At 42.6% G+C, this 27,441-nt stretch overlaps 2 protein-coding genes across 2 annotated transcripts in view; one reads left to right on the top strand and one right to left on the bottom strand.

Moving 5' to 3' along the window:
* Window positions 1–27,441, top strand: part of T265_07374 (hypothetical protein) — a gene marked incomplete at both ends in the record, with an annotated part of 48,661 nt that overhangs the window by 10,438 nt on the left and 10,782 nt on the right. The window contains 2 exons of the mRNA XM_009172878.1: window positions 3,572–4,085; window positions 4,386–4,470. Of these exons, the coding sequence (XP_009171142.1) occupies window positions 3,572–4,085; window positions 4,386–4,470 (599 nt within the window). The remainder of the gene's footprint in view (window positions 1–3,571; window positions 4,086–4,385; window positions 4,471–27,441) is intronic.
* Window positions 21,067–21,438, bottom strand: T265_07373 (hypothetical protein; the record flags this gene model as incomplete). The annotated part of the gene is made up of 1 exon (XM_009172877.1): window positions 21,067–21,438. The coding sequence occupies one exon, from the start codon at window positions 21,436–21,438 to the stop codon at window positions 21,067–21,069; it is 372 nt and encodes a 123-aa protein (XP_009171141.1).

Below are 27,441 nucleotides of genomic sequence, written 5' to 3'. Positions count from 1 at the left end.
GTGATTTAGATGGAGTGAAGTGGATAACATTTGAAATTTCGTAGATTTGTCCCTCTAAAGACAAATATTGTTTGCCCTTTGCCTTCACGAGCATGAATCATATGTTTCAATGACATGTTGCAAAGGGAGCTGGACGTCATTGGGAGTATCCTAGAAGAAAATGGTTGTTCCTGTTGGTTTGCTTCAAAGAATGCACAAAACAGAGTCAAGACAAAACAACCGGAACGGTCAAATCGGAACGACATTCCCTAATTTTCCCTTTTTCAATAACCACCGCGATATCTGAGGCTCCTCTGGCCTAGACCATTGCCCTACTCTGACAGGCTAGCCATAACCAGCTCCAGAAAACTTCCAGGCTCTCAATCGCTCACCAGGGAGTCAAAACAGACATATTCAACGTGAAATCTTCGTTGTCCGAAAAATACCGTTTAAATATCCTAATAAGTCACGTCCACCGACAGCCATTGTTCGCGGCTCTTGTATTTCAATAAAATACATGGGATCGGGCAAACGGACCTAACCAGAAGTCTTTCGGTGGGGGTTAGACATAAGTTAAACGACACGGAATTTCGGTGCTTCACCTCATACGGCCGGCCACATTTCTAAGCGGACTAGCGAACTCCGTCAAAAGTGATATGTCTGAAGAGTCCCAAGTTGGCCAACTTAGTGGACAAAAACCTGTCGTTAATAGGAATACCTTATTCAGCTTCTTTTTATCAGGAAAGCGCTTAAGTACCGCTTTATTTGAGGAAAGCATGCCGGGACCAAGCGCGTATCCCTCCTGTGCACCAGTTTTTGGAAACGTCCATGTTCTGACGAACCTCGGCTCCTAACAACCAGGTTGTTACGAGTTTATGTTGATCGCAGGTCCTACCGTAATTGTGGGACGATTCTTGCAGAGTTTGGCTTCCTCTTAGATCTGACTGTTAGAATGCACAATTGAGTCGGGTCCCTTGACGTTGAACACTCGTACGGTGTGCTAATCTCAAGCCTACACTGACTGAAGAATTGGGCCTGTGAAATTTGCGACGCTGATTTGTGGGTCAGATCAGAAGGCCAGTAGGAATATTCGGTTGAGTAGCATCAGGGAGCTGCTGAAGTTGTCTCCAAAGACAGATATCTCTTCAGAATACTTAAGGCAAGGAGTTCGCTTGTCTGAGCTGAGCAGACAGCTAAGAATACACTCACTCCCGTCTACGCGGAAAGTGAACAGCACTGAAGATAACTAGCATCCCTTTCAAATTCCGACGCCCACGTTCGGCTCCCTCTACCTAGGCACGAACACAAACTTTGGTCTGAGAAAACGTAACCGCAATGAGTCCACGAGCTTGGCAACCGTTCTCGATCCAAGTAGCTAAAGACAGTGGAAATCGATGAAACATGTGACTGTGGACTGCGCCATAAAGTGAAAAATTGGCCGACAGTCTTCTGTTGGACGTGACCCACTCTAATTTGGTCTAGTGAGAGATTTCCATTAATACCAAAGAGGCTTAAGTAAGAGAGTATCAAGAACCTTCCATGCAACGTTAGTGGGATGTAGTCTGAAACAGCCTTTGCATCTTACCACAGAAGAGGCACAGTGATGAAAAATGAGCTTTCGGCTATCCCGATTTCACCAATAGTTCACGGAAAAGTTTATGAAGTGGGCTGGAGGTTGATACTTGGTCCGTGGTATTACTTCCACCAGAAAATAACTTAACTTCGTGGATACTCCGCGAAAAACCTTAAAGAATGATGCGTTTGCAGTAACTGTGGTAACGATTGTGATGTTTGTTAGTAAGGGGTTCAACGAAGTATTGTACTCATCCGTGTGCCAGAAATTAGTTCATTTAAAAAAGAAGAGGGTATCGGGGATGGGTTGAATTGTAAGGAGGAGCTGATGGGAAAAAAGGTGAACGCAACTTATATCTCCTGCTGCTATTTTTCTAAAATTTGTGGCGGTCGGACTCTGTAGATCGTGCAGCTTGCCACTTCAGGCTTCGATGCTTCACTGAGCGGTTTATTTCACCAAATCTGGGCAGGGCTGACCAGGGCGGAGATTCAGTGTTTAGGCAGCCTTGACGCGGTGCTAAGATGACCCGTTGCAACCAATTGAATGGTATTCTTGGGCTTCATTCACCAACCGTCGACTGAGGTCAATACAACCTAACCTTCCTTCTTAGGTGCTGTCAGTTCATCAGCAAATTAGTTAGCTTTCACTTGACCCACCAGGACACACGTTGAATCGTCATGGCGGGAGCAGCAGCTTACGACAAGCCCTACGATGCAGTCTTGGACAATGCGAAAAAGAGTGTTTGGAATTAAGGGAGTTTCCAGATGATGATCATGGGATCACGGATGATAGCTATTTTGGTAATCATAGAAGATAGCCGGTTTGGTTCGTGTGACTATCGTTTGAGTGCGACGCCTGTTGATGCCTTTTTGACTGCGGAAGACGGATGGTTAGCTGTGAACAATCTATGGAATGGAATTGGCGAGGCTATTGTTATTGTCACATAGTTGCCCCGGACCATTGAGTGTGGCGACTATGCAGCGAACGCAGACGTGCAGTGCTCCAAAATAATCGAGTTCTTTGATGACATCTTGACGTTTTTCTTTCAGTTGATCTATACATACAGCGTCCGATGAAAGTCTTGTAAAACAGGGTGAAATCATATTCAGATCTGGTGATGAGGAACTTGTGCTGCACGGACTTGTCACCTAGGCGCAGTGAGTGCATTGACAATCCGTCATTTTCAGTCGGTATCCAGCCAGTGCTCTCACGGCTAGTGCACACGGTTTGCATCCAGCTTCGTTCCCTCTCTACCTAGGCGACACCCATGCTCTTGTATCAATTAGGCACAGCTTCCCCTTTCCATTTATCTCGATAACGGCATGTATCGTAGCCTTTGTCACTGGGCAAATCGCAACCCACCCGGGAAAAGAGAAGTAATCCAACTGTTTACTATGTACCTGTGTTCGGGTTAAGTTCATCTATGGAATTGGCGAGGCTATTGTTATTGTCACATAGTTGCCCCGGACCATTGAGTGTGGCGACTATGCAGCGAACGCAGACGTGCAGTGCTCCAAAATAATCGAGTTCTTTGATGACATCTTGACGTTTTTCTTTCAGTTGATCTATACATACAGCGTCCGATGAAAGTCTTGTAAAACAGGGTGAAATCATATTCAGATCTGGTGATGAGGAACTTGTGCTGCACGGACTTGTCACCTAGGCGCAGTGAGTGCATTGACAATCCGTCATTTTCAGTCGGTATCCAGCCAGTGCTCTCACGGCTAGTGCACACGGTTTGCATCCAGCTTCGTTCCCTCTCTACCTAGGCGACACCCATGCTCTTGTATCAATTAGGCACAGCTTCCCCTTTCCATTTATCTCGATAACGGCATGTATCGTAGCCTTTGTCACTGGGCAAATCGCAACCCACCCGGGAAAAGAGAAGTAATCCAACTGTTTACTATGTACCTGTGTTCGGGTTCGAGGGGATTGATTCTTCCAATGGCCAGGCTTGCCACACTTGTAGCACCGGCTCACTCGAACAAACCTCCGCGATTCCATCTTTCTGACTGCAAGCTGTTCCGCAAGTTGGTCCAATTTGGTCTGCAATTCGTCCACTGTTGAACCAACATTGTTCTCCTGCGACTGGAGCGTGGCCAGTGGTGCCTCGGCCAATTCCCGTGCCAGATGCACCAGCTCCTTCACACTCAACCGACACTCTGAAGAGTGCAATTCAGAAGTCCAAAGGGGAGGGACAGAAAGGAGAGATTTTGCTGGGGTTCCCGCTGGACAATCGAGAAATGCCAAACCACAACTCGGCTGATGGAGTGCCACCAGTACAGGCACTCCTCCCACGAAAGCTTTGGTCTTCGCATGACACAATCGAGCCACAGAAGAATCAGATGAGTCACCGTAACACGAAGCTGGCGAAACCGTTCAACCGAAACCATGGCGCAGACGCACGCTTCTTCAGCGAAAACCAGATAATGTTGGTTCACGACTACAGTGGCGGACACCCAGCGTGGAATCCAGGACACATTCTCCGCCGGCGCGGCAAAGTGCTCTGCGAGATTCAAGTTCGCCTAGTCAGGTGTGTCCGGCACACAAACCAATCCGGACAGATGCGCACATCCTGCCCACAGGACACGGTGAATTGAGTACGGAGATACTTCTGGACACTTGATCTCGTCACCATAATGGAAAGTCGATCAGCTGCTCCGTCGAATGCCTAGCCGGTGCACACATAAATACCGATACGCTGGACAGAGAAGATAGACAAATCAGTGAGGTCACTGCAAGTAAACTACCGACTTCGAAGCTGTCAACAAACTTCAGTGGGGAGGTGTAAGGCGGAGTTCCACATTGATACCACTTTACCGTTCGCATTCAGGCGCTGCCAAGGCCAGGTAGCCTATCCCCCAGAAGGTTGGGTCACATGCCAGTCCAACAACAAGGCGAGCTCTGATGGACTGAAAGTGTGTGGCTCCAGTATCAGTCGAATGCCGATTGCCTATAGTGCACTCAGAAGGAGTCAGAATTTCCAGATTGTTGTCGCCGCATACACGACACGCTTTACAAGTGTTTTTGACTTGGTTTTTGGGCGTTACAACACGTTGGGCAAATTTGATGGTTGTTCTAATAGGAACACCAGCTTGGAAATTGCACACTGAGAACTAAGCTGGGAAAATGCCGTTGTTATGGGCGCACACATTCAAGTTGATAATATTACACCATAGAATTTACGACTGAATGGGTGATAAAACATTCCGTTCTGCGAAACGCTGTTCCAGAGCTCCGTAGTGAAACCATTTGTTCCCACGGCTATCGGCCCGATGGCTCATGCACACATTCACTGAAAACTTGATGATAATTCTCAGGACTGTTTTTACTACACGGATGGAACAAGCCTTTCAAAGTAAACTAATTACTCGCTCAAACTGAACCACATCCAGGTAATTTACACCTCACACATTCAACCTTCAGAAGTTATTGCTTCATGATTTGAGAGGCCGAACATCTGGGAGTTTAAAGTGCTCTAAAAGTTCTGCTGAGTGTTGTTGGAGCCTGTCTCAAATACCAATGCAATAAGAAATTGGGTAAAAGGGAAAACGAGCTATGACAGTAAACCATACGCTACCGGTGAGAAGGTGTAACTGAAGCGATTTAACTTTCACCGCTTTGATACTGTGACATCAGATTGACGAACAATCCGAAGTTGGAATGATGATAACAGCAGTCACTCAGATGTACTGTCTTTTCGATACCCAGCTGTCATGCCACCCGAAGGAAGCACGAGGGCTTAGATGCTGTCAAGTCTTAGACAGGAGCACTAGAGATGGGTGCCCATTATCCGCACGATGCTCTCAGCTGCAAAACCTTTGAAGTGGGGTAAAACTTTCTACGTCAAAATGTTGCATTTTGTGCCGTTTGTGCTTAGACCAAAAAACATCCTAATCTACGTTCATGTTTTCGCAGCTCGCCAAATTTCAGTGTTCACTAAAGCAACCATGCCTCTGGCTGAAAAGCCTTGTGGGATAATTTACCAGCATCGCTGAGACCCCGGGATGCCTAAACGGGGTTTAAAAGTTTGAACTGATACTCTCAACTCGAATGTCCGATTTCCTTAGTCCATCGGGGACAGGTCATAACTTTCGACAATTCAACTCCATTGTGCAATTACTGAGCGCCGTAGAGATGCTGAGGGTAGGTTCGAACCACAAACCGCCAGGTCAGGAAGTTCGTGCCTCTGCCATTAGTAGTCATGATGTGTTCTCAGTCCTGTTGGAAGGTGGAAGTGTCGGGTTGTAATTCGTCCCAAGGAGATTAATGGCCTGCTTCGACTAATTTCAGCATGCCAAATCCAGCTAACTGCATATGGGTTGTGTGATGAGGTTATCAAACAGATATATGAATGATATTAGTTGAAGCGCCTGGTTACACACACGTGGCAAAATGCTAACACTTTGCTTACTGTGATCAGTCGCTGTTTTCCTTCCTAAGTGAGAAGGGCAACGGAACAATATTTTGCGTTTCTGCTGTTTTATTGAGGGAGCAATTTCTCATGAGGTAAAATGAGTACTGTATTTCAGAGACAAGCGGAGTCCGCTAACCGATTCCAAAACTTTGCTTGTCACAACAAGTAGGACAATTCAGGCTCGGGTAAACAAACCTAGTGAGACAGATCCCAGACACTTTCCAAACCTTTTTATTTGCAAAGATGAACAGCTACCAAGTTTGCTTGTTGACGGAATTCATCTCGACAGTTGACAGTTAAGAGACATTCTGCTCATTGCGGCAAGGATGTAAACACTTTTTGCAACATGAGGGGATGCGACGATTAGCAGCGAAGGACTCGCTAGTGTTTACTTATATATACGTTGCACTGTGGCTACAACTCGGCTTCTAAACAAGAAGTCAGGCCACAAGAAAAAGCCCATTTGTGGTGGGCTATTCAATCTTCACTAGTAGTGAAAAGGAAGAAGGCCTGCACTGCGGAGTTATTTATGAGAAAAAGCCAACTGAACAGTCACAGACTATTGGACAGGGAAGCGAAGCTCTCATGCATCTTGTTTACAAAAACTGAATATCCATCCTCTCTTTAAACGCACCTTCCTGGACTTTTATGGATATTCATTGAGTGTTGCTCAGTTGCAAGCAAATGCTATAGAGTGACTCCAAAACTCCCGTAATAGATCTCACTTTTCAAGGGACGCAAAGCGGATTCACGAGATAACATACCACTCGCATGCCTCCCCATCAGTAGTATCACCGTTACACAATTTCCCCCTTTAGAGGACGTTCGCATGCCACCGATTTGCATTTACCTCTGTCATGTCGGCTTTGGCATCCGGTCTACTCAGCCGCTCTTCGGGTGTATCATGCCCCTAACGAAGCTGCGTCCCATTTACTCTTTTCGAATCGCATGCCTCCTCATCAGTAGTATTACCGTTACAGTAGTATTGAAGTATGCATATTCAGTTAAATCAAGAAGGAAATTGGGGACCTATTCCTACCGGATAGGCCCCAAAGAGGAACAAAACGATGTGGTGTGCTGTAATTAAAAAATTGCTTGTGGGTGTGTAGAACATAAATGTAGAAAACATATCAAAAAACAATCGCGAGGTTTCCTTGACGGAATGCACTACTCAGAAGGATGTTGAAAAGTGACGGACAGCCCATCAGAATTCTTATCAGGCTCACCAGAGTCCCAGAGTTCCCCCAAACTTACGTGCTATTTGAACATGAGATTTTAAGCAGGTAGCGGAATGCTCTAAGTTGGTTTTAACGGGAGACTTAACGCAGTCGTAAGATGGCTTTAGCTGATCGGTTGTACTGGACTATTGGTGCGCCGTCCACATTGCTCCTTGAAATTCTGGATCTCCGCCAGTTTTTTTTCACTTGAGAGCTCATCTATTGATTCGTTTGTTATTTTCAAACGCTTGATCAGTTGGTAAATGATGGGATGTTGATGTCAAAACAGGTCGGAAAATCGATAGTTCATCTTGCATGTGGTTGATTTTAAACTACTGTCTAATGAATACAGCATTTAGGATGCTGCTGTTGACAAATGTCGACAGAGTAGATGAGTACGAGACTGTTTGTATTTGAAAGGGAATGAAAAGTAATCAAATATTCCCTGAACTGAAAAAGTTCCGAAGGCATTAATCTGAAAAATCAGAGAGGTTTAATAGAGTAGTGTAATAACGACAGTGTATTGGCATTTTTCTGAACTCATGACCAAACCTTACATCACTCTTCACTCATGCTTTGGGTATCAAACGCACCCACTCTGGATAGATAAACGATAACAAGAATATTCTCGTCTTTTTGTGAATTCGGTACTCCACACGTAGGAGCGGACTGACGTAGAGAAAGTATTTTCATTTAGGGGACAGTCTTTGAGGCATGAATTTTCTCCGTTGCGATTCCTCCTCGAGAGAACCAACCTCACATGACCGGAAAGAACATAAATCAGGACTCTCGGAACAGCTGGTTCATCCCAAAGGAGATACCCCGCTTAGCTGGTGGAAACTGTTCGGCCGACTATCACTATACTCAGTTTTGCTCAAACGAACTCCTCCTGTTTTGACTTGGAAACTGAATTGGAAAATCTCACATCTACTGTATCAATTAAAGGCAACACAGTAGCAGATGGGGTGGAACAAGGCACTATAGCTCAGTGACTAGGGCGTCCCTCTTTACCTTGTTAGATGAGGACGCATCACACTGATACACTATTTCGTCTTATCAGTCTAACATGTTAGAACAGATGGCAAATAGTTCACAGTGACCTAGATGAGGAAAGCTGACGTCCTAAAAATCTTTTGTCCTGTTGCACTGATAAGCTTCAGTTACGGGTAAATAACTCGAATATCTGGAACAGTTACCTTAGGCATAATAGAAAATTCAGTGTTACCCACGCAGAGGCTGTCCAAAGCACCCACGTTGAATTTGAATTTGACTAGCTGAGCATGCAATACGGCTCACCTATGGATGAGGACCAGATTAACTTGTTCCATTTAGCACTTTTTTATTTCACAACGTGCGATGAATGAGCCGGTTATTTTCGCACGAAATAAGTGAAGTCCAATGCTTTATTCGATGTTAGGTTCGGACTGCATGTTGTATCGAAATGAACTAGTCGGGCGCTAAATGTGTTTGGACCGAGACGTTTGGCCGATATGTGGTCGTCCGATGGACAAAATCAAAGAATTTCTTCCAATAAGTTTCCTCAAGATAGATTCTCCACCGAATTTAGTCCACTTCAGCCCAGCCCCGTGAAATTCCATTTGAAATTGCTGCTTTTTAAGGTACCATCATGCAAATAATAATCAGGACTATAGTCTGTGTACGGAAGCCAAGAAGCAACGTTTTTGCACTGGACCTCCATGCATTCTGACATCATTTAGGCACGACATGCAGTCAAAATTGGTGATTAGGATCACCATAATATGCTTATTATTGGTCGTCTATTTGTTTGCTGAGTTGGACGTGTGATTGCAAACGTTCCAGCACCGATGGAGGTGAAATTAGCAGTGCATTTTAGGGAGTGTAGCGATAGGCCAGCGGTTGTGCGTCGAGTAGTATGTGTGCGTGTGTGTTAATGTGCCTGCTGCTTGAGGCGGAACTTTGATCACGATTGATTGTTCGGCCTGTTGGTTTCATTGGTTGGCCTGTTGTCCTATGTACTGATCAGTCAGTGACCATGTGATCTTTGAGCTTGGCCTTCCCTGCTCTCGTCCTCTGGTCGGTGTTGGAGTGACTTCTATCCCTGACCTCGCTGGGTTCCCATTTGAGGCCTTTGTTGATCTGACTTCAAGGAGTTTCTTGTTTCTGGGTTTGTCAGTTCGACAGTCGGCTACCTTTGAATATCCTGGTTCACATATTGTCCTTTGTGTGGAGTGGGGCTACGCAAATTCTCCTTAATAGCAGTGCACTTTTTCGTAAGATAATTTCACCCTTCTGTAAAGACAAGCTTTCAGAAGAAGCCACTTTTGTTTGGCATTTTTTATTTTTCGATTGCCAGGTTCCAAAGAAAATATTTAGTCCCAAAAGAGACCATTTTGTATTGAGTCCTTATGAGCGGTAGTTTTGCTTTGTTACTTGGAAGTGGCCGGTTAAAAGCGACAAGTAAAGTTGGTTGGAAGTTATCAGAAGCAAAAATGGACACTTTCCAAGTTCATTTATATGCATTCAACTATTCTATGGAGAGCACTTCAATATGCAAACAGAAAGGAGAAAGAATATCAGAAAAACGCGGGATTCAGTTGAGTCTTTGTGAAAACAAAATGGACACTTTCCAAGTTCATTTATATGCATTCAACTATTCTATGGAGAGCACTTCAATATGCAAACAGAAAGGAGAAAGAATATCATAAAAACGCGGGATTCAGTTGAGTCTTTTGTGAAAACCAAATTGGTATTCAAAATAAGTGTATTTGTCGAAGAAGATTTTTTTCAGTGTGAGAGAGAGGAATCGAAGCACACTTTAGGAGACCAGCTGAATTTGCCTCCATGAGATGTTCTACTCTGGCGTTCCTTCCAGAAGGAGCATAATATGGCCTTAAAGAAGTACGTATTCGGTAACTCACTTTGAATAAATACCAAAACCTCATTTTCTGACTATAATATCATGTGTAAAAATTCTTCTAAAGTATCAGGCTTCTTTGGCTTTACATGTAACTGCTTTTAAAAAAGTCAGCTCTTCGAAGGAGACAAAAATCACCACACCAGGTGGATATGAGTTTTGGTCGCAAACTCCGAGTGTTCTCATCAAGATGCACTAGAAAGGCCGATTACGGTTAGCAGAAAATCACTACTGTGTGGTAAAACCCACATAAGCCATGGTCTCCCCAGATTCGACGATAATCTATCTTATATGAAACATTCCTGACAAACACTAAACGATAGATTTTTGAAGTATATCTTCGTAAATGGTGGTGATAGCCACCTGGGTAGGTCTTCACGTCACGACTGGTTTTATAATGTTTCGGTCTTTCCTATACGCATGCATATATATATATATACGCAGGTAGCAATCGGAGGTATATGTATCAAGCCTGCCTTCCTCTATGTTCGTGGGTGATATAATTAAAGGTACTAATTCCTGGTTGGTATTACAGCATCCTCCTTCGGTAGGAATGTGTGTCAGCATATATCTAAGTCCAGAGTTTCAGAAATTTAGAGTGCCTAGGTCAAACATATTTACGCTCATGTTTTCTATACTACTGTCTGAAAACCAGTTGTATCAATTCACTGGGACGCTGCGGCCGATTAAGGTTGACTGCCAGGTTGCGGATATTTCCCTTTTTTCACAATGTTGTTGGTAGTAGTATTTCGTCAGTGGTCAGCATTCTACCACGGGATTTCAGCAAATCAACTTAACTATCTACTTAGGGGGTTTCTGTTCCAAATTCGAAAGTGGGTTGAATATATATATATATACGCAGGTATGCAATCGGAGTATATGTATCAAGCCTGCCTTCCTCTATGTTCGTGGGTGATATAATTAAAGGTACTAATTCCTGGTTGGTATTACAGCATCCTCCTTCGGTAGGAATGTGTGTCAGCATATATCTAAGTCCAGAGTTTCAGAAATTTAGAGTGCCTAGGTCAAACATATTTACGCTCATGTTTTCTATACTACTGTCTGAAAACCAGTTGTATCAATTCACTGGGACGCTGCGGCCGATTAAGGTTGACTGCCAGGTTGCGGATATTTCCCTTTTTTCACAATGTTGTTGGTAGTAGTATTTCGTCAGTGGTCAGCATTCTACCACGGGATTTCAGCAAATCAACTTAACTATCTACTTAGGGGGTTTCTGTTCCAAATTCGAAAGTGGGTTGATATGGAAATCTAGCTAGACCGAGCTGGCCGATCTTAACGTGGAATTGCGCCCTGCGATGGGATTAATAATGTTTCATTATATAACTGATATACCCATGTCTTTGTTTTTCTTCGAAAGGTTGTTTCATTTCGGTATTGTTTTGGAATACTGGTGTAACGGTGATACTGCTTATGGGGGCGTGCGAGTAGTATATTTTCTCGTAAATCTGCTTTGCGTCTCTTGAAAATTGAGATCTATTACGGGATTTGTGGAGTCACTTTGTAGCATTTGCTTGGATTTGAGCAACAGTCGATGAATATCCAGAAAAGTTCAGGGTGACGTGTTCGAAGAGAGGATGGATATTCAGTTTTTGTAAAAAAAAGTTGCTTCCCTGTCCAATAGTCTGTAATTGTTCTGTTGGCATTTTATAATAAATCACTCTGCAGCGAAGGCCTTCATTCTTTCACTGGTATATTGCATGCGCTATCAACTGTGTTTTGATGTTTCCCTCGTTTGGTGACAAAAAGTTTGCAAGCTAAATACCAAGCTCGGCAAACAACTCAACACCTATCTGACCAACAACCAGCTGGTTCAGTTTACTCAGTTTTCTGCCTATCTTCCTGCTACTTGTGAGCCGAAATTAGGTAGTAGTAGCTTTGATTTGCAACAAAACATCCAGACCAGACAGTATGAAGCTCAGCATGATGCAAGATTCAGACAGAACGTAGGGTATCATTATTTTGGCGACACTCCAAATCGCTTATTTCAATCTTTGCTGTCAGGGCCTACAACTTATGTTGTCAGCAGGGCAAATGAACAAACCGCGATGATGAAAGGACCGTTGTTCTACGAAAAATATCCAGATAAACACCATGCTGCAAATGCGGTAAACACCTCTGGACATATATCGCAGTGACTCATTTTTTTTCGAAACTCCAGTTAACCTGTTTGTCTTTTTCCACTGGCTTGAATTTAATTTTAACGAAGGAATTTTTGGTCAATATTGGCCATACATCCATAGCTCACGTGATGGGTAGCCAAATACAAGAAAATGTGGAACATGCATAAAAGAAAGTCAGCATATCTACTGGATTATTTCCCATTTAATCCCCCGTGTAGCCTTGAGTTTTTTTGGATTTTCGATAACTTCTCAGAATCATATTGGGCAATGAAAGGAGACATATGAATCCAGCTGAATCCCTCGTTTATGAAGCGGATCATCATTGACGAGAGATTCAGCTGGATTCAGTTGAGTCTCTTGTCAAAAAAGAGTAATTGCCGAAATCTTCCTAATTCGGATTCAAGTAAGACAAAAGGCTGACGGAAACTCGGGAACTACGCCTACCTGATGAGCTCCAAAAAGGGCGAAATCGTTCGTGGGCTGTCAAAGAATTTCCAGCAAACTTGTGGGTGGTTTCCTTAATGAAAATATACTGCGCTGCCTTGAATATCGTGCCAACTGAAACCTAAGGCGACCTTTGTGTAGCATATTCAGCTGACTGTTCAGTGAAAACCCAGTTGTTGTACGAATGAGTGTATTTGCCGAAAGTATGAGTAGATTGCTACGTCCAGGCAACTATTTTTATCGCTTATTTTTTAAGAGCATGGTCACAAACATCCAAGCGATAGATGTGGAAGGACTACAGGAGAATATTAGATAAAACGAGGGAAGCGTCCCATTCGAAGCCATGCCACCAATAGTTTTAGTCAGATAAGATGAATCCCAACGTATGCAAGAATTTTTGGTAGGGAAACACGCGTGTACAGACCAGTAACCGAAGAACGGACTAACAATGCAAAATGCCCTTCAAGATGCGGTAATCACTAGCACAGTTGAGACTCGCATTAGGCATGGAGTTGCGGTTAAACTGGATCAGGCGTGAGTCAATGGTAAGGAGAAACACTCAACGCCATGTACCACGCATAAAATTGTCGTAAGTATGCCGAAAGCTCAAAATGACAAGCAAACACAAGTCACTGACTGTGGAAGTGTCCACACCATTTCGATCCTTTGCTTGACAATCTGTTTCCGGCTGAAAACATCCAGTCTGCTTCAAACTGGTGCTTCAAGCAGCAACTAACGAAACGGATGTTTTTCGGCACATTAGTTTGCTGTATTTATTGCCTAGCATTCAAATTTTTCACATTTTCATTTTCCTATTACACTCAATGTTTTCAAGTGACCAACTTTGGTTTTCGGATTAAACACCATTTCTCTTCAGGATGGCCGAAGTTAACGCTCCTGTATGCTTTCAGTCATCATGATATAATTTGATTTTAAAACCACACAAAGTATGGGTTAACAAGCATCCGAAATCTTAGCTACCTTTTCTCTCAGCACTATTTATTGCATAGTCAGTGTTTGTTCTTTAGTGCCGTTCTCCTAACTTTACAGTAACCTCTCACCTGCGGTTTCATGACTTTTATCTGATAAAACAGCAAGCTTGGCTTGATCGATAGCATACAGATGTTTCATGACCAATTCTGGACGCAATGCAAAAAACCACTGATTTCCAGGTCAGTTGTCAAGATTAGGAAGCAAAATGCCAGACGATCGATAGGCGTCAAGTACGAATATTCGCGAATCCGCAACATGATGAATGTGGCCTTGAATTTGTGACCTTTCGAAATTATCTACAAATTTTGCTCGGTATCCAGGAGCAACCAACATTAATTAACGGAAATTGAATCCGTTTTTGACACCTCGCAAGCTATCTCAATGCAGTTATAAACACAAAATGGATGGAATAGCGTTATGCGAAAATCGTATGTCAATGAGTTGGATACAACGCTTAGATCAGTTAGACAAAACAAACGGCTTCCATTCTAGAAGCGTGCTATCTTCGGGGTGAATATTTTGGGTTGAACCTATCACAGGATAAGAACCTTCATTCCTCTCTCTCATTCCTGTTTTGTCCAACTTGTTACTCTCAAGCGCCTTTTGCTGCACCAACGTGGTGACTACTGTTTTGCTTTTGTTGATAGTGTAGCTTTAAGTATACTCATTGTAACGCTGAATTCGTCTTGGATATCATCTACAGTATAAAAAATACCATCAACATTTTCATGGTGCGAGAAATTTCTTTCTGAAACTCTTTAGCTCAGTTATCTCGCCTGTTTCTCTAAGAGTCCGAAAATGAAGTTTCTGCGCCTACCTGACGAAACTCAAAAAGGTAGAAACCAGTCGTGGGCTGTCGAAAGATTTACAGCAACCTTATGAATAGTACATTACAAAGATATACATGTATCGCGATATCTCGAATATCGTAGCGACTGAAACATGAGGCGGCCTGGTGCAGCACATTCAGTTGCCTGAAAATATCACAAACGAGAGATTCAGTAGGGTCCCAGGTGAGTCTCTCGCAAAACCAAATTTGTTTGCAAATGAGTGTATATTCGCTAATTTCGTGCAATTTGGTTTCAAGTAAAAGATAAGTTTGACGGAAACCTGGGGGACTGCGCCCACCTGATGAGCCTCAAAAAGGGGCGAAACCGGTCTTGGGCTGTCGACGGATTTTCAGGAACCTTATGAGTAGTACATTACAAAGATGTAAAGGTTCTAATCCGTTCAGCTGGACATAATCCAGAAAAATGTCTCCAACCGGTCTACTTGGTGTGAAGTGAAACAGTTATCTGGCCTGTAGTAGGACTAATTAATCCGCAAGGCAACCAACTCAGCCATGAACTCTCGCCACATGGCGGTAGAACGCCGTCAGGAAAAAACATTGTTATTGTTAGTGACTGACACTCAAATAAACGAAGGGATTCTCGTTCAAATGAATTGTTCCACCGTCACACTAAAAAACCGTTCACAAACAAGATTTTACTTTAGGAAGAATCCCAGCGGAATCAATCGTTTATTTTTTTTAACTGAATGTGTGTCAGGCCAATAAAAGATATAGTGATATCTCACATATCGTACTCACTGAAACAGGAGACAGCCTCTGTGCAGCATATAAAGCTGGAAAATATCACAAACGTGGGATTCAGCCCGGACTCAGTTGTCTCCCGTAAATACCAACTTATTTAACAAACGAGCATGTCCAACAAATTGTGTACTATTTGATGGTAAATTAGAACACAGATGTCACAGATTGCGCCTACCTCGTGAGCCTCCAGGAGAGCGAAACCGATGGTGGGGTGTCGAACAATTTTCAGGAACCTTCAGAGTAGCGTGTCCCGTCGAGATTTTATTTTACTAGGCCAGTGAGATTTCGGAGAAATTCTGAAATAAACTACTCCCGATGGGATTGTATCATCCCTGTCAACCAAACGATGCTATGCGGGAACAAAAGCCCGCCAAAACTCACGTGATCAATAATGTGCCAGGGGGATGGGAATACGCAGGCCGACCAATTGCAGGCTGATTGTACAGCCATCGTATTTGGAAGAACATAGAAAGTTAAAATTAAATTACTGAAAAGTTCCGTTGAAACATCGACTGTCAACCACAAGAGGTAACATTTGCTATCTATAAATGGGCGTGAAAGACATCATATGCAGGACTGTCAGTATGTGATAAAATTCTGCCATAGAAAGAAAATATCAGTTGGTGTGTATGAGAGCTATGTCCTATCCTAAATTAGAAACGACAATTGTGGCGTTAAACTTTGGTGGTTTAGCATATCAACTTTACCTGTAACTTTGAAATAATTTCCGTAGATGAAAGTTTGCTCAAGAGGAGGATAAGGTAATACTATAGGCCACCGAGTCCTCTCCCAGGTTGCGATAGAGGAACGGGCTTTCGATTTTTAGCCATGAAATGATTTAACAGTGGCAACTGAACATTTATGTGCATGTAGTGACAATAGTGCGGTGGCACAGTAGATGTTAGCTTAGTCATCGGTCTCCTTAAGAACTGTCAAGTGACAGTATTAGCTTGCCTATCCGGAAACAATCGCTACCTACCTCTTGCGTCTACCAGCCAGTAAGATCTGGACGAGGACGAGTGAGCAGCCCCACGAGTTGTCGCCGACGACTGGGTTCGCTCCGAGGCAATGCGGAGAGAATGGAACTCCATTTGGCTCGTTATTGGACGTCAGCGTTTAATGGCTTGTTCGGCGTTCATTACCACAGGTACTCATAGGCTACACGGATAGTATAGGGGCTTCATGCCATCTTGAGGGTGCTTGATCGATGTTCGTGATCACCGGCAAGCGTTGAATTGCGGATCACGAATGCCACTTTGCTGTCCTGTGTGCTACGTCCGCCAGTTAAGCGTACCTCTTAAACGGAAAATTCATGACATTACGATGGTCTATTGCTCTCACGGCTTCTACAGAACATCGTGCAACAAACAATGCTTATCCCTCGAGACTTTCTTGGCCTTAACACACACCTCGTCAGAGCGATCCGAACCGAAAGGCAAGGCAGACGCACCAGTGTCCCGTGCTCCCTCGAAGTTTTCAGAGCAGGCTTTAACAAAGGACAACCTGAGGTTGTATTATGGCTGTTAATCTTGTCTGCCGTTTGGACAGGCATGTGTGACTCATGTCAAGTTCCAAAGAACCTTATCCATTCTTTCACCAGAAGTTGTTCCTCTATCTATGTTGCTCTGGATACTCATTTAGTGCTGTTGTTAACAAATGCACCGAAGCCGCTATTTTTCAATAGAAACCACTTAGCCGTTGGCGAACGCGTGTTTGAAGACCATGCGCCACCTTTCCATTATCTTTGACTACGCATCGGCCAACCGTAGCCAAGGCTTGATCAGTTTGATGGCTTGTCAACAAGAATATCTGGAGAAAAACCAAACGTCTCATCCGGCAGTTTAACAGCAAATGAAAGGCAGTTATGGGTTTAAATAGCCTCGAGTAAATCGTAATGGTTTCGGCTGTCTTTTGATGGTTCCGTATGCAAAAAACTGTTCGTTTCCTGCAAGCCTGAAGTCATAAAAACATAAAATACAACCCAGCACTCATCTACCGCGGTGATCAGACATCTCAGTCAGTGGCTATTATGGTCAACGAAATCTCTCCTTGAGCTGCAGCTTCAAATGGATGTTTCCGACTTGGATCCACTCATCGTTCACATTTAACAGGAAAGCCGATGCGGGTGAACTCTAAACGACTCGGTCTTCTTCCAAACGGATTGCGCAAAATGTTACAGACAGCAATAAAAATTAACATTGTTATTAGCATGTCTCACTGTCAGAAATTTCATCTAAAATTGCATTTTATAGTACTCGAAAGGACCCCACGAGCATCTGGTGATACTTAATTTGATTCGACGTTTACTAGAAGAGAGCAGTAATAAAGTCAATACTGTGTACGAGTATCACAAGGAGTTGCCAAAAAGATGAAACAGAATGCAGACTTTGGTTGCAGTGTAATCAAAGGGAACCAAATTTAAATATTCTTGATATTTCGGTACACACTCATCAGAAGTCCTCAAAAATTTATCGATTAGCTCTCTAGTTCACTTTGGTCTTATCACTCTTCAAGTGAACTAGCGCGAAGTTGCATTTCTAATTCCTCTGTTTAGCTGGAACGAACAATTCGTCAAACCACAAATGGCGCTGTCTATCTGAATTAGATTGATTTCACTTTATTTTATAAGCCTTTGGAAATATTTTCTTGTCATGTCACGTGGTCCCTGGGTACTTCGGTTCGAAATGTCCGAGATTCTCCCGGGCACGTCAGAAGCGGACACACACTGACCACATGTCAGCTACTTTTTAAAAATAAAAGCTGTAAGTACTCGGTGAGTTTTCAAAGGCTAAGTATAACGCTGGAAAGACATAAAACAACCCGAAATAGTGGAGCATACAACAATATACTGTTGTATTTAATTTGTCCAGATTTGGGCCGTAGTTTCAGACTGTCCATCAAGATGGCACTACAAAACAGATATCGAACGGAGATGATGATAAAGTTGACAGTCATGTCGTGCGGGATCTCTCTGATTCTGTAACATGCTTCAGGTACCAAAACAGTCGTCTTGTTTAGATGGCCAAAGCAATACAATAGGGAAACAGTGAATCCAGTGTGAAAGAAAAAGAGTGCGAAATGACGATTTTCGGACTGCGGGTGAAAGTGAACCCAAAGTGAGGGAACCAAACAAGGTTACTTGGAATAGCTGATCCCGAGGACTTCCATGGTACTGCATCTGGAACTTCAAGTCTCATCAACATAGGGGACAGGGAAACTGCTGAGCAAACTGTTGTGGAATCTTGCTTGTACGAATCCTACGTCATGATGTTTCAGGGAACTGAGTAACAATGAATACTCCTGAGAGAACCCAGTAAGTACACTGAATCTGGTCTACAGATTTAAGGAGACTTCTAGGCGAACAATGCACGAGCATATTTGCAGTGGACGAAAAAGCGGAGGTATGGCCACTAAGAAAAAAAGAATAAATACAAGACAGATCCTTAAGGAACGCTCGGGATTTGTGTGGGGTTTTGGCTATCCCGGCTGACGAACTGAGTCCGACTTCTGAAGTGAGCTTGAAGAGGCTGGACAAGTGCTGCTTTGTCGCCACCATCCAATAGAAGCCGGAACAACACCCATCTGAGGATGTTGCCAAGCGTATCAGGGTGGCCAGGAAGGTTCAGGTGAACAGCCTTACTATTGCGACCAAATAAAGAAGCGATTGGATGACGGTAATCAATGTCAAAAGCAAATTTCGATGAGAAAACTGATGGGCTTATACATGTCGAAATTACTTTAATATGGGAGTAAATCTGGCCACCGTGCGACAATCAGCGGTCTTCTACCAGTGAACGAGTTGAATTGATCACCCATTCGATAAGAATGTCAGCGCACACTTTGAGAAGCATGGATGACAGCAAATCAGTATGATCCGCTCTTACGGCTTTGATTTCGGCCAGCTATTGCAATAAGGTAAAACTTTTAGGGGCAAACAAGGGTGGTTGGTTGGTCAGCCGTGCCAATATATTTACAGATAAGCCCATCCAGACCACTACTAAACCGAGGTTTTGGATTTCTAGCTACTTCAAGGCACCTCAAATTCTGTGGCAGATTCTAGTACCAATTGTTGTTTGAGCCTACGCTTTTTCCGTTCTCTCTTTTGACGTTTCACGTTAGTTCCCCTATCTCCGCATGATTCCACTTCAGGTAGGTCTTCCTAGGCTTCCACACCTACCTGGTAGGCGGTGACATAAACCTGTCAGTTATCACATACTGGGGTCTCTGCATACAACACAAATCTAAACGGAAGTTGGGATGGCCGGTGGAGTGTTCACAAGCTATTGAGGGGTTTTGGTCATGGAAGAGGGGAAAATAAGCTAGCATACACTTTAATTGGTTCGGAAGGAGGAATAATCCACAAGACGCGAAATTTCCGAGAAGTCGTCACTCGAGGAGCCAGTCAATAGGGGACCAACTGATTTGAAACCTGTGGCTGAAGAATGAGTGACGCTATACTTAGTCGTTCGTGGTCTAATAATGCATCCACCCCTTGGCCAAGGTCGCTAACTACGATGGCACCCGAAGGTCGGAGAACGGGGGGGGGGGGTTAGAGTATTGTGGCGTTTCGAGTACACACATGTTTATCTAGGATTTTTGTCCTCCTTTGGTGCTGTTTTGGACGATGGGGCACAAGATGGAGTGCCGGATAAATACCTTGAAGACAATGAACACGAAAGCTATAAAATCGGCTTAGATAGAGCATGATGGTTGCTCGATATAGGCCTCCTGCACTGTGATGGCAGAAATGACATTTGCCAATCTGAGATACCCGGAGTAGCCGAGCCAATAACAGTGAACTACACAAGGACGCCTTCAAATTGACCATCCTGATCATACGTGAATATGTTGTTTTAAAAGACACAGGAAGATTTTAAACTAAGGTAAATGGGAAGAGTGCATAACGCGTCATCCCGAGGTGTACATCGTCGTGGGTGTGAGAGCTAGTCACTACAGTTACGGGAGATTTGATAGCTATCTGGATTCGACCACCAACGAAGCATCTTGCACATCCGGTAGCATCGAATGGAGAATGTAATGACGGACCCGGGGAGTGCGAACAACACGATGCAGGAACACAAACAAACTTCGAAAAATTTGCTGATTGAGATACGTCCTGATGATGGAACCGAAAGTAACAAGACGAGCTGCCGATGTTGAGTAATAATGGTGGCCAGGGGATTCTTTAAATGCAGAACCGAGCTTAGCAATTCGATCAAAAACCAAAATAACGGGAGTAATGATAATAAACACGACAGAAGTAACGTTTACGTTGTCTGGTCCAAGAGAATTTCATTCTTGAGAAGAATCGTCCCAATCGTATGGGCTGAGGGGATTATAATTGGTTCCAGCAGTAATTCACCCTTAAAGTGAGCGTCCTTTAGAAAGCGATAGTAAGTATAGTTAAAATATGTATAGATGTATGCATACAATGACATGTAAGCATATAATGGACTATTTACAGCCTACTAGAGCGGGGTATGTTGATGCATTAGAGGTAACGTTTTCAAAAAAAACTGAAATGACTGTGTAAGAGTTTGAAAGAATAAAATTCACAATAATAGGACACGATAGTTCGGTCTAGATTGCAGAAAGCGATCACAGTCTGTAAATCAAGCATTCGGAGTAACGTAAAGATGGGATGTAAATACCACATGAAAGACATTTAAAAAAACAGCGTGCACAAAATAAGCGAAGACCGTAAACAAGCAAATGGATAGCACATAAGAGGCATGGTGATCAGGGAAGCAATGTAGATGTGGGAAGATATCCGCGAGTAGACAGTTGCTCAGCCTTGTTCGAGTCGCTGCAGTCGCTAAGAATTCATTGAATCAGTGATGTGATTCGCACCGTTCGCTCCATCCTCGTGTGACGCGTAAGCTGTACATGAATCAAAACTAGTCGATTGTGAAGCAAAGCTAGCTCCCATTGGATTCACTGTATTTTCCGTCCGGGGTTTGTCTTCCCAATTAGGTTCATCCTCTTCTTCCACGTTGTCTACCAAGGACACCCGGTGCGCCAAAACAGCTTTCAAATCCAGACCGTCAGCACCTTCCAAGGCAAGCAACCGCCGTCTAGCTTTGAACGCGTCTCGCTTTCTCTGTTCTTCTTCGGGAAGTTCTTCTTCAGTTTCGTCGGGTGCTATGGGAACATGCTGGAAGAGAGAAAACAAATTTAAGTTAATCATTTAGTAAGATGTGATGTGAACAGACAGCGAAGATGTTATGACGATTCGCACAAGGAGGCCCAATGGTGTCAACACGTTGTTGATTGGTTCATCAACCAGTAAAGGACTGTTCAAATACAGTGGGCGACACCATAGAAAGGGTAAAAGTGATTCATGACAACATGAATAAGACAAGCTATGAAGCCAGTAAAACCGAGGCGGCCTCCTTTCTTTTTCAAGGTAGAGAAGATAGTAAGGAAGCTAGAGTTCCTTCATCCTAAAAATCAGTAGGCGCTCTTGGGAAACAGAGCGAAAGTCGAAACATGGGAGATGAGTGTCATAAATATTGGTTATATCCTACTTCCCGGATGCTAGATACTCTCTTTACGCATCGGGTGCCTCTGAAAATTCGGCGCGTTAGAGATTCATTTCTGAAGCAATCTGATTCGAACATGAGTTTGCGGCTCAGTTACCAAGCAGTTATCGATTTATTGACTGAGGGATGCTACGAAGAGCGGGAAAGTCTTATGGCAGAAAAAAGGACGGATTTCCGAGGATTTAAGTGCTATCATCTTGGATTCCAGTTGTCCATCTCAGGTTCTCTTACCGGGCCAAATGAATGTACTCTGCTCTAGAGACCATTGGCCTTCAACTACACCGCTCAAACTTGTCAGAAAAGGAGTGACAGAGTGCTGGCCTTCTCAATAAGCAGAGCTTCATAAAACACAATCACATGGAATGCATTCGTGTAAATACATTAGCCGAACAATCCATTTATGATTGCATCTGCCCAATGAAAACAAGTGCTCACAGTACCAGTGATCGGGTCTACGTGGTCACGTCACAAGCGACAGGATAAATGAAAGGTGTGAAAGTGGAAGTCACGATCAGCTCAAATAATCGTACCAGAACGTCGCTTATTCTTTATGCTTGCTTCAAATGCATTAGTGAGAGTTGATGTTTCACACCCTGATCCGGTTCGAAGACAGGGCACGTTTCAGGCAATGAGCTGTTAGTGAAAAAGCCGCAGCCGTTTCGTAAGGACCGTCCGCAGCAGGAAATCTCAAAAAGTCTACAACATATGTCGTACTGCGATGGACTTCTCAACAGATCCGTTTATATGTGGATAGAAGCTATATATATATATATATATATATATATATATATATATATATATATATATATATATATATATATATATATATATATATATATATATATATATATATATATATATATATATATATATATATATATATATATATATATATATATATATATATATATATATATATATATATATATATATATATATATATATATATATATATATATATATATATATATATATATATATATATATATATATATATATATATATATATATATATATATATATATATATATATATATATATATATATATATATATATATATATATATATATATATATATATATATATATATATATATATATATATATATATATATATATATATATATATATATATATATATATATATATATATATATATAGCTTCTATCCACATATAAACGGATCTGTTGAGAAGTCCATCGCAGTACGACATATGTTGTAGACTTTTTGAGATTTCCTGCTGCGGACGGTCCTTACGAAACGGCTGCGGCTTTTTCACTAACAGCTCATTGCCTGAAACGTGCCCTGTCTTCGGCAAACGATGGTTCGGCATACGTAACATATGTCCCAACCAAAGCAGCTTCTTCTTCAATGGAAGTACCCGTTACACAACCGAAAACGCGCTTTCTAACTGTATCGTTACGGATTCGCCGACACCAACCTACACGAGCTATGGTTCTGAGACAACGATTGTCGAACACCTGAAGACGTCTCAGGTTCGTTGCTCGAATAGGCCAAGTCTCACAGCCATACAGGGCGAGTACTAGTCAAGTGAAAACGCAACTCGAGCAATCATACAAAAAGAACAGACCATGTGAAAACGTCCGTCGCAGGTCCATTTAGAAAGTGATTGTCTTTGTCTACTGAAGTCGCTCTTCAAGAAGCACAGAGGCCCAATTAGCCGTAGTTTTGTTTGCAGCTCAATTATTTGTTACTATGCTGCTGGAAAAATAGAATGTTCCTAGAATAAATAATAGTTTGCAACAATTGGGTAAATTCTTGTAAAAAGAGACGGCTTGGCAAAGCGGAGATAGGCATATAGCAATTAATGAAACCAACGTCAAGCTTAACTTAGGAGTAACCTAGTGTGCGTGGTCGTACAGTTTCTGAAAAAACCGCATTGGTTGAGCTACCACAACGGCCTATGCTGTCGAGGATCGACATAATCCAATCAAGTGGATCAGAATAAGCCAACTGGATGAAAGCTCACACTCAGGGGTAGTCTCCAGTTAGTGTCGGATATGGTGAAATGAATGTAGCGGAAAAGCCCGGGGTCTTTCCCAATGTTCAGTAGCTTTTTATATCACTTCCCTAAGGAGACTGCCAGGATGATATGAAGACACATCAACCTTTCTACTCTTCTTGATAACACTCAGAAACCTACTGAACATATGCGCTGGTTCGGAGGCTGTTGCACATAGAGTAGAAAAGTAGATAATGAAAGTCTTTCGGACTACATTTTTCATTCGACCCTCGGAAACGAAACATCAGACGACATGTTCGACATTTGGACTGGATATACTGGACTAAAATACCAGGTTCACACTTGATGGCGCGAAATGATTACGTTCCGAGAGCTTCGTTACAAGCGAAATTCCCCACGAGATTCATTAACGCGCACGACTCAGACTTGTTTCTCGACTCATTCTGAGCTGGAGTGGGGCAACTTCAGAAGCTTACGGGAGAACAGTTCATAGACAAGCTGAAACTTATGCTGAAAATTATTTGTCCATATCTAATTAAAGTTGCATGTCTCTGGAAGGGACTTGAAACAATGGTAGTTGTTTCACGTAACCGGACTGATGTTTATCAGGAACACAACGAGGGTATTGGTGGCAAAGAAAGGCCTACAAATTCTGATCACCTTGAACCACATGTAGATTATGAGTATACCTATAGAATGAAGTAGATTTTGGGCAACCTGTGTGCAAAGCATTGAGCGGAACAGCTTCTTGTAGCTGTTGGTGAACATCTCCAATACTGCTGTATTGCTGTCAATGATGATGAACTCTGATGGTTGTTAAAAGTATCTCGTAGATGCCGGCTGTACTGAAACTTTGATTGCATTTCTAATCTCTAGCTTCTAGAAAGACGCAACGAAGCAGTTACCAGGCGCCTAGAATCAAAATTGTGTAACGTTCTTTAACTTAGTCCTCAAGGTTACTTCCTTCCGTTCTATGGCTAATCTCTCACTGTACTCACCTATCCTATATTTTTGGAAATATGAGACGTTGTCCAATAAATCCACATCCTTTACAGCTTGATAGTCGAAAACAATTTTCACGTTGACATCTCAATCGCATGAGTGATCATTGTCTGAAGTTTTCTCGAGTGCCTATTCAATTTTGATATGAAACAACTAGGCAGTTGAACAAGATGTTGCGAAATTAGATCACCTCACAGTATCTATCCAAACTGTCGCTTGTGTTTCATAGTTGTCTCGAATGGTAAAATGACTGGTCACACAGTTGCTTGAAAATGCGGAAAACATTCCGTTGCCTCAAAAACGTTTTCTGAAAACACGTCGAAACAAGTGATGCAACAGGTCCTCGCAACACTAAGACGTGGACGTCTGCAATTGTTCAGATGAGTGAATCAGATGCAGCCAGTGTGTGATGAAACATGGGTAACTTGCGTGTTACATATAGCGAAAAGCGAACTGCGGTAGCAGGGACGTAATGAAAAGTCCAACCCAATGAAAAGCAAAAGGAGGGCTTCATTTTCATGGAATCTGACTGGACTATGGTTCCAAATTGCTATAGCGATACCGTTCTCTCAAAGGAAAATGTATCTACACAAAAAATTCGACTTTCAGCAAAATGATTCTTAGAAAAACGCGCCAATTCAGTTTCATTACCCGAAGCATGAGACATAGCCTGGAAAATTTAACGATAAAAATTGATTCTAGAAAAATTAAGTGCTAGTCTCCGCTTTGCCTAGATAGTGGAGTAGGTTCCTTTAAGTTGGCTGGAGATGAGGTGCTGAAAGCGTCACCACCATTCTTGTACGGGACAACATACACCCCTCTCAGCGACGCCAAATCTCACGAGCGTTATTAGGCTAGAAGTCCTGTTAGAGCAGCCTAACAATATATCGATGACACCCGGCTACTGGATGTATTTTTGTATCCTTTACAGTTTCAAAACAACGACACCAGTCGAGAAAACGCCAGACGTTTTATGGAATCGCATGGAATCTGAGGAAAGATATCTCTATAGGCTGCGCATTAGCATTTGAAGGAGTTGCTTAAGCAGCCATCAGTCGACCGGGGCAAGATGATCATGTTCAAATCGAGATGAGTCCATCCGTTCTCTTCCTCTTGTGTATTCAAACTCGCTGCTTTGATAACTTTTCTACAACCAGCAGTTAGAGCACCGCCACTCCCGCCAACTTTTTATTTGCATAATGGATGTTGCATTCGCGCTCCTTTCACCGAAAAAAAACAACCCATGTGGTGCGCGGAACCCAGAGGAGGCTGTTCGGGCAACAGAAGCCGGATAATAACAAAATGCCGAGGAAGAAATTGCGATGAAGATTTTTTGGCGGCAGCTTCAGGTGATCGTAACGAGTGATGAAAGGGTACTTCGATTACAGAAACAAGTTCGGCATACGCGGCAATAAAATGCAGTTATTAAAACATTGAAAAACACCCGTAAAGATTACTGTGAAGTAAAAAAAGTATGAAAACGGCACGACTGGTTCATTTGATTGTTAATCACTTAATTCATTGTTGTTGATTAGGAGTATTAGTTTATCATTGTTGGTTGTATGATTGGATTGACTGGAGTTCATTTCTCCCGAGAGCGAGAATTGTTATAAAGTCAAACAGACTGATCTCAGGTCTGTTCGCATTTATTACCAATATAGCAGAAATATGGTTTGCTAAAAGAACACATAACAGCACTACGGGGTTCAAAAACAATGAGGATATGACTACATTTACACCAGGCAAGAAGTGGATTTCTGTCATTTCGAACAAAACGGACCACCTGTTCAAATTCAACAGAATTTTTCTATGGATATGTTCAGTTTTTTGCCAAATAAGCAGACTGACAACGGCTGTTGGTGAAGAAGCAAAGTATCCGTGAAGCGAACAGTTTTTATTGCATCATTTTATCTCGAAAACTGAATGTGAAACCTGCCTGTTTCCATGTGCCTCAGCTTTATGGTCTTCCAAACACTCATAAATCCCATGTCTTGTTTTATCATCTTATCACCACTGTGAGGACATCTGCCAGTCATTTGGTGGTCAGATAAATGCCTGGCAGACATCCATTAACCTGTCTAAACAGCTGTTACCAAACCCCGTTTGACGAGTGCGCACGATCCTTTGCTCTAACTAAGAGAAGAATGATAGTACTGAGGTAGTCGTGTTTGAAAACATGAGGAACAAGCGATATTATGGTAGCATTATCTAAAGGTTTGCGGTATATCGTTCTAGCAAATTCTATCATTACATTAAACACATGTCAAATACAACAAATCACGTGGGAATAACCAAACGAGACATGGATTGATATGGATGTTAAATACTAAATAGAACGAAGAAAAATCTCAAGGGAATGGGAAAAACACGTTTCCGGGATGAAATCATTCCGTACATTCTCTTCTGTCACAAAACGTGTAAAACACCATAAGATGCACAAAAGAATTCACATTACAACATTTATACAATTCTGCGACAAATTAAGCGATCAATAGAACCCAGGTGGACCATTAACTCTCCGTAAGCGTGGAAAGCCTCAAGGAACCACAACCTCTGTGGCCATCTGTTTCGTGCTAAGACCCGGATCAATGGCTTGAATTCGAATATGTGACCCATGTCGATTAGACACCTAGCGGTTGGCGATTTGACCATGGATTCGGCC

The sequence above is a fragment of the Opisthorchis viverrini genome (assembly GCF_000715545.1).
Source record: "Opisthorchis viverrini unplaced genomic scaffold opera_v5_167, whole genome shotgun sequence".
NCBI classification, from domain to species: domain Eukaryota; kingdom Metazoa; phylum Platyhelminthes; class Trematoda; order Opisthorchiida; family Opisthorchiidae; genus Opisthorchis; species Opisthorchis viverrini.
Note: the sequence above shows the minus strand (reverse complement) of the source record. Positions and strands in the feature narration are given on the sequence as shown.